The sequence below is a fragment of the Hyperoodon ampullatus genome, assembly GCF_949752795.1.
Source record: "Hyperoodon ampullatus genome assembly, chromosome: 6".
Lineage (NCBI taxonomy): Eukaryota > Metazoa > Chordata > Mammalia > Artiodactyla > Ziphiidae > Hyperoodon > Hyperoodon ampullatus.
The window spans coordinates 21,737,477-21,753,039 of NC_136919.1; the positions used below are offsets into that span (position 1 = coordinate 21,737,477).

The 15,563-nt window shown below is 53.0% G+C and overlaps 2 protein-coding genes across 2 annotated transcripts; one reads left to right on the plus strand and one right to left on the minus strand.

Moving 5' to 3' along the window:
• Nucleotides 1-323: 323 nt before the first annotated feature.
• On the plus strand, nt 324-13,084 carry RUSC2 (RUN and SH3 domain containing 2; the record flags this gene model as incomplete). The annotated part of the gene is made up of 11 exons (XM_079707056.1): nt 324-2,352; nt 6,937-7,566; nt 7,781-7,966; nt 8,136-8,276; nt 9,434-9,510; nt 9,722-9,896; nt 9,987-10,092; nt 10,765-10,811; nt 11,265-12,075; nt 12,169-12,306; nt 12,390-13,084. The coding sequence occupies 11 exons, from the start codon at nt 324-326 to the stop codon at nt 12,589-12,591; spliced, it is 4,542 nt and encodes a 1,513-aa protein (XP_079563182.1). The 3' UTR covers nt 12,592-13,084.
• Nucleotides 13,085-13,197: 113 nt separating this feature from the next.
• CIMIP2B (ciliary microtubule inner protein 2B) lies at nt 13,198-15,121 on the minus strand (the record flags this gene model as incomplete). The annotated part of the gene is made up of 6 exons (XM_079707058.1): nt 13,198-13,286; nt 13,600-13,797; nt 13,874-13,925; nt 14,135-14,352; nt 14,442-14,665; nt 15,066-15,121. 6 exons carry the CDS (start codon nt 15,119-15,121, stop codon nt 13,198-13,200), a joined length of 837 nt encoding a protein of 278 aa, XP_079563184.1.
• Between the last annotated feature and the right edge of the window lie 442 nt (nt 15,122-15,563).

The window sequence follows — 15,563 nt, forward strand, 5'->3', positions numbered from 1 at the left end:
AGATTCCCCAGACCTTCAGATGTGGCATTTTGTTGCAAGTGGATGCATGACGAACTTAAAATGAAGGGGAACTCAAGAGCTGGACCTGTGCAATGCAGAAAATGTGCCCTGACGGGCTGTATTATCCAGCTCCATCTTGACTCTGAATCTTTTTTCCTCTTGGGCTCTTCTCCGTCTGAGAATGATATGGGTAAGGGCATGTCCCTGACTTCGGGAAGGTGACATTAGGTTCCCTTTCTTTCCCTCTCTCTCCAGGTACCAAGCTCTCCTGATGAAATGTGTTCTGCCCCACTGGGCTCCGGGGGCAGTGTCTGGTGCTGTTGATGCCCTTGTTCGAACTTTCCAGAATGGATAGTCCCCCAAAGCTGACTGGAGAGACCCTCATCGTCCACCACATCCCCCTGGTACATTGTCAAGTCCCAGACAGACAATGCTGCGGAGGGGCAAGTGCAGGTAGCGGGAGCACAAGACCCAATCCCTTCTGCCCACCTGAGCTGGGCATCACCCAGCCTGATCAAGACCTGGGACAAGCCGACTCCCTGCTATACAACAGTTTGCATTCTGCTCCCGGGGGATCTGCGCGATCTGCAGACAGCACCAAGAACAGGGGTCGGGATGGAAGAGGCCCCGGGGCCCCTAAACGACACAATCCCTTTTTGCTGCAAGAGGGTATTGCTGAGCCAGGACTTGGTGACCTGTATGATGACAGCATTGGTGATAGTGCCACCCAGCAGTCCTTCCACCTGCACGGGGCTGGCCAGCCCACCTTCCATCCCTCCTCTTTCCAGCTGCCACCACCTGGCCCCAGAGTGGGCAGGCCATGGGAGGCAACACGTAGTCGGGCTGGAGTGGTGGAGGGGCAGGAACAGGAGCCAGTGACCACCTTGGATGCCCAGCAGTGCAGCACTAGCCACAGCTGCCGGCCAGAGCCGGAAGCAGAGACCATGGAGCTGGATGAGTACGGGGGCCCTGGTGGGAGCGGCAGCGGGGGTGGAGCCAGTGATACCTCTGGCTTTTCCTTTGACCAGGAGTGGAAACTCAGTTCAGATGAATCCCCAAGGAACCCCAGATGCTCAGGCTTAGGACCCCAGCACTGCCGCTGCAGCAGCACATCCAGTCAGTCTGAGGCGGCTGACCAGTCCATGGGCTATGTGAGCGACTCCTCCTGCAACAGCTCAGACGGTGTGCTGGTCACCTTCAGTACCCTCTACAACAAGATGCACGGCAACTCCCACGCCAATCTCAACTCTGTCCCACAATCTTGCAGCGACTCTTCCTTCTGCAGCCACTCAGACCCCAGCGCCTTCTACCTGGACCTGCAGCCCTCCCCAGCTGAGTCTAAGATGTCTTGTGAGTCCCACCACCCTGACAGCGGAGGGAAGGAAGGTGGCTATGGTTGTCCTCATGCCTCATCTCCTGAGCTTGATGCCAACTGCAACTCCTACCGCTCGCACTGTGAGCCCTGCCCAGCTATGGCTGACCTCACAGCCTGCTTCCAGAGCCAGGCCCGTCTTGTTGTGGCCACACAGAATTACTATAAACTTGTCACCTGTGACCTGTCCTCCCAATCATCCCCAAGCCCAGCTGGCTCTTCCATCACCAGCTGCTCAGAGGAACACACCAAGATAAGTCCTGCGCCAGGCCCTGGCCCAGACCCTGGCCCTAGCCAGCCCTCTGAGTATTACCTGTTCCAGAAGCCAGAAGTCCAGCCAGAGGAACAAGAAGCAGTGGGCTCCGAAGTGGAAGCACCCGCTCCCATGGGCCCCACTGTGATCGAGGGGCAGGTGTACACTAATACTTCACCCCCCAACCTCAGCACTGGACGTCCGCGCTCTCGAAGCTACGACCGCGGCCTAGAGCGCAGCCCTCCTATCCGCCTGGGCTCACTGGAACGCATGTTGAGTTGCCCAGTACGCCTGAGTGAGGGCCCTGCAGCCCTGACTGGGCCTAGTTCCCCACCTCGGCGGGTCACCTCCTTTGCTGAACTCGCCAAGGGCCGGAAGAAAGCTGCAGGCTCTGGCTCCCCCCCACTGCGAGTGAGCGCTGGGGACTCCTCCCTGGAGTTCTCACCCATCCAGGAAACCCAGCAAGATAGGGTGGGCCCACTAGATGAGGGCACTCACTGTAGCCATAGCCTACCACCCATGCCCTTGGGGCCAGGCCTGGACCTACTTGGCCCAGAGCCCTGGTCCACCCAGGTCTGTCAGGGCCCCCAGTCCAATGAGATGCCACCTGCTGGCCTCAGAGCTGCTGGGCAAGGCCCCCTGGCCCAGCTGATGGATCCAGGGCCTGCTCTCCCAGGGAGCCCAGCCAGCAGCCATACCCAGAGGGATGCAAGAGCTAGAGCTGACGGTAAGGAACCTAAAGGCTGGAGAATACCAGGGTGTGTGCATAGCCTCCTCAGTAGTAGGGCCCTGCCCACCACCCCACGCATACCACTAGAGGTTCCTCAGCCTAGATCAATCATCTTTCCAGTCCAGAGCATGTCCTACGGTTGTAATAGGGGGAAGGAGGATGGAGAATAAAAAATACACCAAGGAGATAAAATTAGCACAACTTAGAGATTGATGTATCGGGAAAGGAACTACCTAAAAGATTGTGATTCTAAGCCTGGATGACTGGAAAGATGTTGATACGTGGTTAGGGAGTGCAAACACAGAAGTAGATTTACTGGAAAAGGAATAAGGCATGAGTTCCATTTTGGACATTAAGGAATTTGCAGTGTTTAAGGGAAATGTCCAACAGGCAAACCACCCTGGGTATCAGTAAGTTCATTCTTTGACCAGTGATTGTAGCCACTCTTCAAAGAACCTGAGACCTGACACTTAAACTTTAAGCCTCCCAGGCCAGCTCTTTCCCTATTTACTTTATTACACTTAACTAATTATTTTTTAAAAGCTCTGTGTTAAGTGGGTGCTGGTGATAGATGAGAGGAACAATCTCTGTCCTCAAGGAATTGCGATGAAGGGTGGAAACAGAAAAGGAAACAAAATTAAAATGTAGAGATGGCAGTGTGTGGTACTAGTCTATGAGAGGGTTAGCTAAACAGACCAGAATGTCAGAGGAGTGCTAATACAGTTTACATTTAAGCACAGTCTAGAGAAAGGATTAGGAATAGGCTTCGTGGAGACTCGTAAAAAGAACATTCTAGGCCCATACAGTAGTCTGTACAAAATCACAAAGGCACAGAGTATCTTGATGCTTTCCAGAAACTGCAAATAATTTAGTATAGCCATAGTGGAATGTGAATGGAACCATTAAAGGATTTTAATCAGGGAAGTGGCATTTTTTGGTTTGTAACAGCATAGTGGCATGTTTTGATTTGCATTTTAGAAAGATCTCTGATTGTTTGGGTGGAAGGTAGATTAGAAAGGATGTCTCCCTGGAGGTCAGGAGACCCCTGTGATCAGAGAGTCATTGGAATAAAAATAGTAGTTGAAGCTATGAGTGGATGAGAACATCCAGGGAGAATGTGTATAAAGGGAATGATGGACAGAGCCCTGGGGATACAGCGATTTAAGGTTGAGCAGAGCAACCCTCAAAGGCGACTGAGAAAAATTAGCCAAGAAAATAGAGGGAAAACCAGGAGAGGGTGAAGTCACAGGAGCCAAAGGAGGAGAACGTTTCAAAAAGAGTTAGGTTCAACAAATGAGTTCTGAAAAGAAATCACTAGGATTAAGGCTTAAGAATCCCAAGAGCAGCATTTGGGAGTGGCCAGGGTAGAAGCCAGATCTCAGAAGGTTTGGAAGGAAAGGGGAGATAAAGCAGGGGAAAGGTCGATAAAGGGGAATTGGCTGTCTGTAGCCTTAGGTTGGTCTGTTGGCTTCTCAAAGGAAAGGGGTTAAAAAATCATAAATGGTGTTATCTCTGCTGTTAGGGAGATCACAGTCTATCAGAAGACTTCACACTCCTAAACATACACAGAGGAGGTGCCCTTGGGGAAGGGATGCAGGAGGGTCTCTAGGGAAGAGGGGGGTCAGAAACAGCAGGGATTGGCCAGAGTCCTTTGGAACCACGCTCTTCTGAGATTGCAGTGTCTGGTGGGTGATATCTAGGCACAGGGGATGCTGTGGCTTGCACTCTGAGGGCAAGAGCAGCCCTGGTCAGAGATGGGAGAAGAGGCCTTAAAAGTGTTTTTGCTATCAAGAATTTTCATATTGAGATGCTGTTTTGTTCCATAAGTCTCCAGTGACTTACCACAGGGCTTTTTTCTTGATTCTGTACAACTTTTTTTTTATATCAAAAAATGATGACAAAAGAAGTGAGATCTCTTTGAGATTCTGAGCAGCAGAATCCAGATTCAAAAGGGTTTTACCAAGCCAGGAAAGAACGTTTTGTTCTTTCAGGGACCAATATGAACTTTGATAATGTAAGCTGTACTTGAGTTGATTTGGGATATTTAATTGATTGCAAACTCAGAATGAGTCAGCAGTTTGGAAGGGCTTCCAAAAAGTTGAAATGGTTGGATTCACTTAGAGACTCGAGAAGGGAGGAGTTGATAGTCCCCCTCACCTTTGTGCACCACTTAGAGCCCACCTGGAAGTTCTGGACACTCCATTTTAAGAGGGAACTGAGGGGCTGGGGCTGTGTCGCCCACAGAAGAACAGACTTGGGTGAATATGGTCTCTATCTCCAATTTTCTTAAGGGCTGTCACATAGAAAATGAGAAAACTTATTCCCTGTATTCCCTGAGGGTAGAACTGATACCCACTCCCCACAGTAGACACCCCTCCCCCTTCCCTGATCTTACTCCCTGAGAACTTAGCAGGGAGGATTTTTAAAAGAGTAGGAATAGATAGTCTAATTCAGACATACTCTACATAGCCTGTACAGTAAAGCTGGGATTGGGAGGGCCCACTCTGATAGCCAGCGTCAGCTCAGTCTTGAAATTTGGTATTTAAATAAGTGAGAGGATGAAGACATTCCCAGTAGGAAAAGCAGTGTGCTTAAAGATGGGAATGGTGGGGGGAAGAGTGGTGTCAATGAGCATGGCAGGTGTGGACGTTTGAGGGGAGAGCAGCTAATGTGTGGCAGGTGTGGACACCTACCTGACTGAGAAGATTAGACTTTGTTCTGTGGGCAGTAGCGCCACAGGAAATAAAATACTTCCTAAAGCTGGTATATGTAAGAAGATTTGGATGCAGTGAGACTGTACTGAACCGAGGATGACAGTGAAGCTTCATTCATTTAACAAATCTTTATTCAGTACCTACCATGCACCAGGGTCTGTTCTAGGCACTGGGGATACAGCAGTAAACAATTTAAAAATCCCTGCTTTTCTGGAGCCCTTATAAGGAGTAATGGACAATAAACAAATAAGATAATTTCTGATAGTGAAAAATGGCTAAAAAGGCAATAAAACAGGGTGATGAGAGCATGACTTGCCAGAGGGACTGGGGTGGTCAGAGAAGGTCTTAATGAAGTGATGCTTGAGCTGATGCCTGAATAATGAGACAATTTCAGCGAGAACAAGAGGCCCCGAGATGTTAATGAACTTGGCATGTTGAAGGACAGAAGAAGGTATTGCTGGAGCATAGTGAGCAAGGGAGAATGACAAGGGTTGTTCTCTGATCACTGACTGGGAATAGCAGGAGGGTATAGTCTGAAAATGTCCACTGAGAGTGGTTCTGAAACATCTCCCTTACAGGGTTGTGGTCACCATCCCCTTAAGACTCGCTGAAGTAAATAAATGGGGAAAGACGAGGAATAGGAAAATCCAGCATGATATCATTTCATGTGTAGTACAATGTGGTAAAAAGAACATTAGCCCTGAAGTCAAACTCTGACTTAAGCAGAATTCTAGCTCTTCCGCTTTCTAGTTGTGTGACCTTGGGCGAATGACTTAATCTCTAAATTTCCAATACCCAGATCTTTCAAGTATGGATACTAATTCCTTCCTCAGAACTGTGGAGCCAGGAGTGCCAATGAGCCACACCCAGGGTTTCAGGTGGTATGGATGCTTATAGCGCCACCTTGTGTTCTCTCACATGTTGACAGTGTGTGCAGTGTTTCATTAGCAGCACAGCCCATACACAAAGACTTTCCCTCTGTGCAGTGTCCTGTTGTGTGAGTGAGTCCCATGTTTTGGAGTGAGACCCATGTTTTGAGGGACACTAACTAGAAGATTGGCTGAAAGAACAGGAGAGGACCACTCCTGGGGAACACACCTCTATGTAGAGGGAGCAGATGTGGACTCTGGGGCTCCAATACCAGGATCATGAAAGAGTGGGAGTAGGGTGGATAGGGTGACAGGGGGCTAATTCTAGCTGCAAGTAAAGAAATATTTTATTGTGGTTAGATTTGCTCAAAAATGAAATGTGTCGGCTGTAGTGGAGACAGGGGATGATGGGCGAAAGCTTGAAGTAAATTAACATCTTGACCCTGAAAATATATTACTAACTCCAAGTCTTTAGGCCTTAGAAACAGAGAAAATGATGTTTCTGCCATTGACAGAAATGGAAATCATCAGGAGAATGAATGAGGTGTTTTAAAATGGCAAATTTTAAATGAAAGCAGAACCCTAAAGCAGAATGATCTAGAGATCAAGAAGAAGGTTGGGGCTAAAGCCATGGGTTCAGGAGTCGCCTGTACGACTGTCTGAATGTGAACAAGGCAGGGAAGAAAGTGTAGAGTGAAATATAAGAATTGAGCCTTAAGATACGCCCATCTTTGAAGTCAAGGAAATGAAGAAGGGCTGAACAGTCAAGAGGTACAAGACAGGTCAATATCATAAAAACACTAGGAAAAGTTTTACAAAAGACGGGAGGAGCACATTCCACAAACTTGAGTTACCCCTACCCCATTCAGTTCCTTCAGCCAGGTCCTGCCCCTCTCATCCCCTTTCCCCAGGGAGCATCATCTCCTGACGGCTTCTTGTCTTCCCCTCGTGTGAGTTTCAGTGTTCATCTGATTCCTTCTCCATCCCTGTTGCCGCAGGGGGTGGTGCTGAGAGCCGACCAGTCCTTCGCTACAGCAAGGAGCAGAGGCCAACCACGCTGCCCATCCAGCCCTTCGTGTTCCAGCACCACTTCCCCAAACAGCTGGCCAAGTCCCGGGCCCTCCACAGCCTCTCCCAGCTCTACAGCCTCTCGGGCTGCACCCGTGCACCGCAGCGTGCCCCACTGGCTGCCCCCACTGCTCAGGTCCCAGCCCACACTCCTTCAGGGGAGTCTCAGGCATCCACCAGCGGAGGTGCCAGGAAAGCTGGGCCTGAGCCACAAACCTCACGGCCGTCACCCCTGGGCAGCTACTCCCCCATCCGGAGTGCCGGCCCCTTTGGGCCCAGCACCGACTCTTCTGCCTCCACTTCGTGCTCCCCTCCCCCAGAGCAGACCACAGCCACAGAAAGCCCACCTCCATGGGGCCGCTCCTGTCCTCCTGCTGTCCGGCCTGCCACCTCCCAGCAGCCACAAAAGGAGCATCAGAAGATACTGACCTTGGCTGAGTACCGACTCCATGGAACAGGAAGCTTGCCTCCTCTGGGCTCCTGGAGATCTAGCCTCAGCTGGGCAGAGAACCTGGCCCGGGGAGGTGGTGAGGGCAGCATGGCTTCCAGGCCCAATAATGGTATGAGGTTCAGTGCCTGCCCCCCACACCACCCCAAGCAAGCTACCTCCCCACTGAATGGTTTCTTATACTCCAGCTTGGGGTCAGAGGTTACAGTGTTTGCATCTGTGGCTAACATCCCAACCCTCATGTTTTATATGGGCCCACTGGGTGGGTATGAAATGCTGTCTTCTAACTATTTCCTTTCTCTTTTGCTAATCTGTTCTGCTTTCAGCCAACCATCTATCCCCTCAAGCACTCAAGTGGAGGGAATACAGGAGGAAGAACCCTCTAGGGCCACCTGGTTTGTCAGGGAGCCTAGACCGAAGGCCACAGGATGGTCGACTGGCCCGAAGGAACCCCATCTTTGAGTTCCCTGGTTCCCTCGGTGCTGCTGGCCATCTGAACTGCCGGCTGAATGGTGTGTGGGCCAGGTCCCCAGTAAACCCAGGGCAGGCTCTGCCATAGCTGGGAGGGGATAGAGAAGGGGTCAGTCCCAAAAATCACACGGCTCAGAGGGTATGAGGCACAGAAGTGAGCTGCAACTCAGAAAGAGAATTGCTTGGGATTGATTTTTCTCTTCTTTTCAGGTCAAGTAGTGAAGCCGTTACCACTGACCTGCCCTGACTTCCAAGACCCCTTTTCCTTGACTGAGAAGCCTCCAGCTGAGTTCTGTCTGTCCCCAGATGGCAACTCAGAGGCTGTTTCCATTGATCTCCTTCAGAAAAAAGGTGAATATTAACTCCTAGCTCCGGACGGGAAATCTGCTATCACTACCTGTTTGTGCCTGTTGCCCTACTATCTAGCCCTTCAGAATATTTCCCTGTTTTAGAACTCCAAGTGCTGGGAGGGAATTAGAGAGCACAGGTACTGGGGCAAGAGGCAGAAGTCTTTGTACTGTGGATCGTGAGTATTTGCAAGTGAGCAAGGATCCTTTATCAGATGCTTAAGAATCAGGTTTTAGTTTCCTCCCTCAGGGAGCTAAGTATAGTGAGGGAGACTCCCATGTGCTATACTGGGGGAGCTCAAGTGCTACAAGCTCTAGCGGTTTGGGTAAACATGATGGTAACATCTAATAAGATAAGGACTGACAAGGAACCAGTCTATTTAGCAGACCTGTTTAAGTGAGATGATGGGGAGAGGACTGAGCATAACTGCGGGCCTTAGAGAAGCAGCCTGTGAAAGGGAGAAAGATGAAGCTAAAGTCCCTCGCAGAGGCAGAGTGGGGGACTCAGAGTTTAGGGAGAGGGAAGAACCTTAGGCAAGAAGGGGAATAGCCACCTTCCTCCAAGTTGGAAAGGGATTAAGAGAGGGCAGGTGGGAAGGAAGACAGTTGTAATGTAGTTCTGTCTTTTGGATGGACAGGGAAGTTGAATTCATCACCAGTGGCCTCTGTTCTCTGTGTGAAGTAGAGCCAAGGGCTTGAGAGAGAGGGGTCAAGATCTGGCGAGGCAACTTGAGAGCCTAGCAAAGGGTGCTACAAGGCACACATCAAAGAAGTGCCCCGCCCAGGCACTGGTGTGAGTAGCGCTGGACTTTCCAACAACAGCCAATAGCCTGGTTTCTCAGAGTGGAGAGGACAGATGGTTAGAGTGATCCAGGTTTGGAGCAAGAGGGCAAGGAAGTGAGGATGTTGACTGTCTTGACCATGGAATCATTGAGGTGGGTCTGGGCAGGGAGGCGAAAACAGGAGGGGCTTGAGAACCGAGCAAAAACAGGAAGAGGCCAGGGCCTGGTGTGTGTGCAGGGACAGAGAGAGAGAGAGAGTGAGTGAGTGTGTGTGTGGTGGCGGGGGGAAGCCCTTCCCTCTCCCCACTGAAGGCTCAGTCCCAGCTGAGTTGCCCAGGGACTTGATTAGGGACCCATCACATCAAATTCTCACTTGCAGGGCTGGTGAAAGCTATTAACACGGCTGTAGACCTCATTGTGGCCCATTTTGGCACAAGCCGGGATCCTGGGGTAAAGGTAGGCAAGAAACTGTGGAGAGCTGAGCTCTACCCTGCTGACCCTCACCTATTCTCTGCTACCACCTGCCCTTGCTCTCTTGCCTCTAGAACTCAGAGTTGGGTACTTAGAGATGGGGATCGCAAGAGAAGCACCGTAAGGACTAAGAGAGTCAGAGAGGACCAAGGTCAGGCTCCAGATGATTCCCTGTACTTCCCTACTGCATCCACAGGCAAAGCTGGGGAATAGTTCTGTGAGCCCCAATGTAGGCCACCTGGTTCTGAAGTACTTGTGCCCTGCGGTCCGGGCAGTGTTGGAGGACGGGCTCAAGGCCTTTGTGCTAGATGTCATCATTGGGCAACGGAAGAACACCCCGTGGAGTGTGGTTGAGGCTTCCACACAACTAGGTAAGTGCTGGCTGGCAAGATAGGGACCCCAGGCTGAATTTTAGGGTTCCAGGATTGGGCACGTGACCTCCAACTCTGGCTTCCTCCCAGGCCCATCCACCAAGGTCTTGCACGGCCTGTACAACAAAGTCAGCCAATTCCCAGAGCTCACCAGTCATACCATGCGCTTCAACGCCTTCATCCTCGGCCTGCTCAAGTGAGTGTGTGGAAATCTACAAACCACCTGTCCCCTCCCCCGGGCTCTGGCACCTCCGAAGAACCAGCTCCCTAGACTGGGTCAGAAAGGGTGGATCTGCAGGATCTTTGGCCAGGGCCCAGGCTCACTCTCTCCCCATCAAGCTACAGCCTCTCTCAGTAGGTCACTGGTCTCCCACCAGACCCATCAGTCTCTGGCACTGATCACCAACATGGTCTTCTGCTTTTACAAATCTATAATCTGGCTCATTTGGAAATTAACCTGGTGCTCAGTTTCTTTGGATATTGTAACCCTGATCCTGTCCATTCCAGCACTGCTTCCAAATCCTGCTTGACCCACTTCACCTTGGCACCCACATCACAGTATCCTTCTTTTCTCAAGTATGGGCCAAGGTTATCCCCTTTGGTCCTGAGCTATCCTGTACTCTCACTCAGCAGCTGCCCTGACTTCTTGGGTCATGGGCAAGCCAACTCCATTCTAAGAGGCAGTGATTGGCTTGTGAATCACATGTTCACCCCCTCCCTATTAACCAGGTAGCATCACTGCCATAGCAGGGAGATGTTCACCTACACCTCTGCCCTGTGCGTGACCCCCCCATATCTGTCTTCTTTGTATCTTACCATCTGGCTATATCCACACAAGACTCAACTCTCTTCACCTCTCTCCCTACAGCATCCGGTCCCTGGAGTTCTGGTTTAATCACCTCTATAACCATGAAGGTAATGCTCAGAACCCTGCTGTGTCTTGCAAACTCAACAGAGGCCAGACATCGGAGGATCAAAAGAGGGAGGCACAGCTGTCTTTTCAGATACTAGAAGTGGGGAGGAGAACCACACAAGCTTTCATCCTCAAGGCTTGGGCTTCTACCCAAGTCCTCTCCCAGCTTCTGCTTGTGTTAGAGCCTTGGAGTCAGCGGGATACTCAGGCAATCTGGGAGTCAGGGTGGCCAGGAACCTCTCTCCTCTGAACTCACGGCTGCCACTTAAGATTGTGGAGCTTCTGCACTGCACAACTTCAGAAGGCATTGTTTACACTGTAGTGCATCTAAGTGGCCCGGCACACAGCCTGTGCAGCAGTACGCAGTGGCTCCACCCAGGTTGCCTTTCACAGGCCCAGCCCAGGCCGGGCTCTGCTTCTCTGTGTGGCTCAGTCCCTCTCTCTTTCTCCCCTAGATATCATCCAGACCCACTACCAGCCGTGGGGTTTCCTGAACGCAGCGCATACAGTGTGCCCTGGCCTCCTGGAGGAACTGCTGCTGCTGCTCCAGCCCCTGGCCCTCCTGCCCTTCAGCCTCGACCTGCTGTTCCAGCACCGGCTGCTGCAGAGCGGGCAGCGGCAGCGGCAGCACAAGGAGCTGCTGCGGGTGTCCCAGGACTTGCTGCTGTCCGCCCACTCGACACTGCAGCTGGCCCGCTCCCGGGGCCAGGAGGGCCCTGGAGACATGGACGGGGCGGCCCATGGGGAGCGGGTGAAGGGTGTGGGGGCCCCAGAAGGTGGAGAAGATGAGGAAGAAGAGAAGGAGACAGAGGCAGCTGGGAGCTCAGGGCGTGGCAGGTGGGCCCGAAGTGGGCAGGCTGGCTGGTGGTACCAGCTCATGCAGAGCTCCCAGGTCTACATCGATGGATCCATTGAGGGTTCTAGGTTCCCCCGGGGTGGCAGCAATAGCAGCAGCGGCAGCAGCAGTGAGAAAAAGAAAGGGACAGGAGGTGCGGGGCCACCCCCCCGAGAGGGAGTCGTAGAGGGAGCTGAGGCCTGCCCTGCCCCTGAGGAGACCCTTGGCCGGGAGAGGGGCTGGCCCTTCTGGATGGGGAGCCCCCCTGATTCTGTACTGGCTGAGCTGAGGCGCAGCCGGGAGAGGGAGGGGTCCACTGCCCCCCCAGCAGAAAACGAGGAAGGAGCCTTAGAGCCTTCACCTGGGGTCATCAAGTGGGGACACCTCTTTGGGTCCCGAAAGGCTCAGCGGGAGGCCCGGCCCACAAACAGGTAAGAGACAGCCCCTGGTGTAGACAGACGGGCAGGGGGGCCTGCTGTAAGCCAGGGCACAGACAGAGCCAGAGCCCGGCCACTATCCCCTAGGCTACCCTCGGACTGGCTCAGCCTGGACAAGTCCATGTTCCAGCTAGTGGCGCAAACAGTGGGTGCCCGCCGGGAGCCAGAGCCCAAGGAGAGCCTGCAGGAGCCACACTCTCCAGCCCTGCCTTCCAGCACTCCATGGTGAGCCCTGGGAGCAGAAGGATTTGGGGGCTGGGTTTGGCTCTGGGTGGGGTTTCTCTGACCTCCATTTGTTGTTTCCCCAGCGAGGTGAAGGCACTGTGCCACCATCTGGCCACAGGCCCTGGACAGCTGAGCTTCCACAAGGGAGACATCCTGCGGGTGCTGGGGCCAGCCGGAGGAGACTGGCTGCGCTGCAGCCGTGGCCCTGACACTGGCCTGGTGCCTCTGGCCTATGTGACTTTGACCCCAACTCCAAGTCCAACCCCTGGAAGCAGCCAAAACTGAGGCCCTGTGCATGCTGGTGGCCTCAGGGACCCTCACAACCCCTAGACTCATAGCCTGAGAGCCCTTTCCAAGCCCTCTGGCCTGGTTACAGAGAGTAGACCGAGAGCTGGGGGCCACATATCCCTGTGCTCAGTATCAATTACTCCCCCTTAACTGTCCCAGTGACCTCGTCCAGATCTTCCCCCAGGAAAGGAGGGAAGGGACGCAGCACTGGGCTGCCAGAATTTCCCCAGCCCATCTTGGCCAGCCCTCCCATGGGTACAGACAGGCATGTCCCTGTGGAGGGAGGTGACCAGAAAGCCCATTTGTGGGGGTCCCTAGGCCAGGTGGTGAGAAGGATGGGTGACAGTATTGGGGCCAGTTCCCTAAGCCCCCAGCTGTAAGTAGGCTGCGGCCAGTGCCTGGTGGTCAGAGGAGGGAGGAGGAGCCCAGGCTCTGTTTATGTATTTATTTATTTATTTATTACACCTATTAATAAAAAAGGTGCTCGGCCTCCAAACCATTCTCTCTTTGTGCCTTCTCCCACCCTCCAGACCATCTTTCTTCTTTGCAAAAGGATGGCTGGGATAGGATGAAAAGGAAAGAGAGAACTTGAAGTCTAGGTACCTACGCCAGGAGCTGCTTCTGGATGGTGCTGAGGCCCAGAGCATCATGGGTGAGATGCCCATATGTGCGGCCAAACTGGAACTTATACCCTGTGTGGCCAAAAGATTCTATCATTTGTAGCCAGAGGCATAGAAAAGTTATTTCTCAGCCAGTTGCCTAGAACCTCCAAGTTATCCTTCAAAATCTGGTCCTAACCACCCCCTAGGAGCTGCATCAGTTTCCTTTTCTGCCCAGTGATAAAGCTGACCCAAGGTCCCCCCATATCTACTAGTTCCAAGCCCTAAACCACCTCCACCTATCTCTCTCTCTCTCTCTCTCTCACACACACACACACACACTCACACACACACACACACACAAATATTCCAGTCCCCAAAACCTCCCTCTGGGGGCTGTCCTCACCTGGCACATAGCCCCCATATTTAGGTAAAAGGCCCAGGTTCTGAGGGTAGGTCCTGGAAAGTGAGGGGAGATGTTTAGGATCCTTCTGGGATCTGCCCCCTGGCTTCATCTGTCCAAATTCCTGCAGTGCCTGGTTGCTGAGCACAGGAAAGCTGGAACCGAAGAGGAAGCGAGCACGGGGCACATAACCAGTGAAGCCTAGGGGAGGAGGATACTAAGTCAGTACCTCCTGGGCACCTCCCCAGGCCTTTGGTCATTACCCACTTCCTCTCACCTGACATGAAGAACTTGCGAGGATCTCTGTCATCCATGGAATAAGGGGAAGCCTTCTGAGGAGAAGTTGATAGAAGAAAAACAGGGCTATCAAGTTCAGCCCCTGGGCTGTAACACAAGCTCCCAGGGAGGTGAAGCTGGCGGTCTAGCCCACATCCCCTGTCCCACAGCCATGCTACACATGACCACCCCAGACCTGGCCACACAGAGGTAAGGCTCCCCACTCCCGCCTCGTACTCCCCATCAGCCTTCTCGGTCTCACTTGTTCCACCTCCTGCCCCAGCTCTGGCTCCTTTTCCGTCTCTAGCTCTGCCTCCAGCTTTGGCTCTTGGTCTTTCTCCACGTCTTTCTCTCCCTTGGCCTCCTTTGGCAGCTCCTGACTCCTCTGTCGCCCATACCACTGAGTGAAATCGTTCAGAGCCTCAGCCCAGACCCGGCTGCTGTTCTTGGCAAAGATGAACTGTGCCTGGGGTACAAAACCTAGGTAGGCAGGGGGCAAGGACGATTTGTTAGTGTGTGGGACCCATGTTCTGGGATGGGGGGGTACCTGTTCATACCTGTGTACATACCTGTGTACCCAGGGATCATGCTGGAGCTGAGCCTTTTGTGTCCACGCCTGACAGGCAGGCTTTTCCTGGGACCCTCGGGAGATCTTGGAGGCCGGATGGGAGGCAGAAGTGTGCGGTGGGAAGGGGTCCAGGCTAGGCCAGGAGAGCCACGAAGTAGCTGCCCAGTCATCTGCCCATAGGTCTGGCCCATGCTGAACCGAAGTAGCGGGCAGTGTCCAGTGTACCTGTAGCACAAGTCTCACCCACTCACCTCCAGAATCCCCAGCCTCACCATCCCCAGAGGCAGAAGCAGAGACCTCTGAAGCCCTGATCTCTTCTGGACTCAGCTGTGTATATATTTGGAGCAGGTGTTTCTTAGTGCTCTGTCTGGGTTTTCAACCCTTCCCCTCGCTGTTACCCTGTTACCATGGAGAGCACAACACAAAGCTTCATAGCAGGCCCGGCTACTACTGTTCCCTTGCTTTTCCTTTTCCATCCAACATCATAGACATCCCAGCCGTAAGCCTCCCATACCAGAATGTCCACCTGGCCCCCAAGGCCGAGGTGGCACAACTCTGCCACCTTTTACACCCTTTTACACCCGTTCCCAGAAGCAAACGTGTGTGCTCTGGGTAGAAGTCTTACCCTGGGATATAATGAGGGTTCTGAGGGTTCAGCCCTGGTATGAAGGTGCTAGCCATAGCCGTGGGAACCCAGGCGAAGTTCCCTTCGTTTCTCTGAGCCGAGCTCCTGGGCTGTGTGTGCCGACTGTGTCCAGGGCTGGGAGGCCGAGCCAGAGGCAGGAGGCGGGGCTCGGGGAGGAGAGAGGGGTGGGGGCACTAGTGTGAGGGCTGTCAGGGCCCGGACCGCAGGGGGGTAGAGGCTCACTGGCCCGTCCACTCCGGATCAAGGGCAGCCCTGCCACCTGGGGACAGGGAGAAGGCTGCGTACAGCCTCGCCACTGCAGAACCAAAGGAAGCCCTGAAGTGGGAGGTGGGGGAGCAAAAACTGACAGGCCCATTGAGCTCTGTCTCGAAAGAGGGCCCTTCCTTCTTAAGCCCCTCTCTAAGCACCTGTCTGAGGAGATGTGTATTCTACTCTCTGGGAGTCTTGGTTGAAGGTGATGGAGTTCCTAGGAAAGCC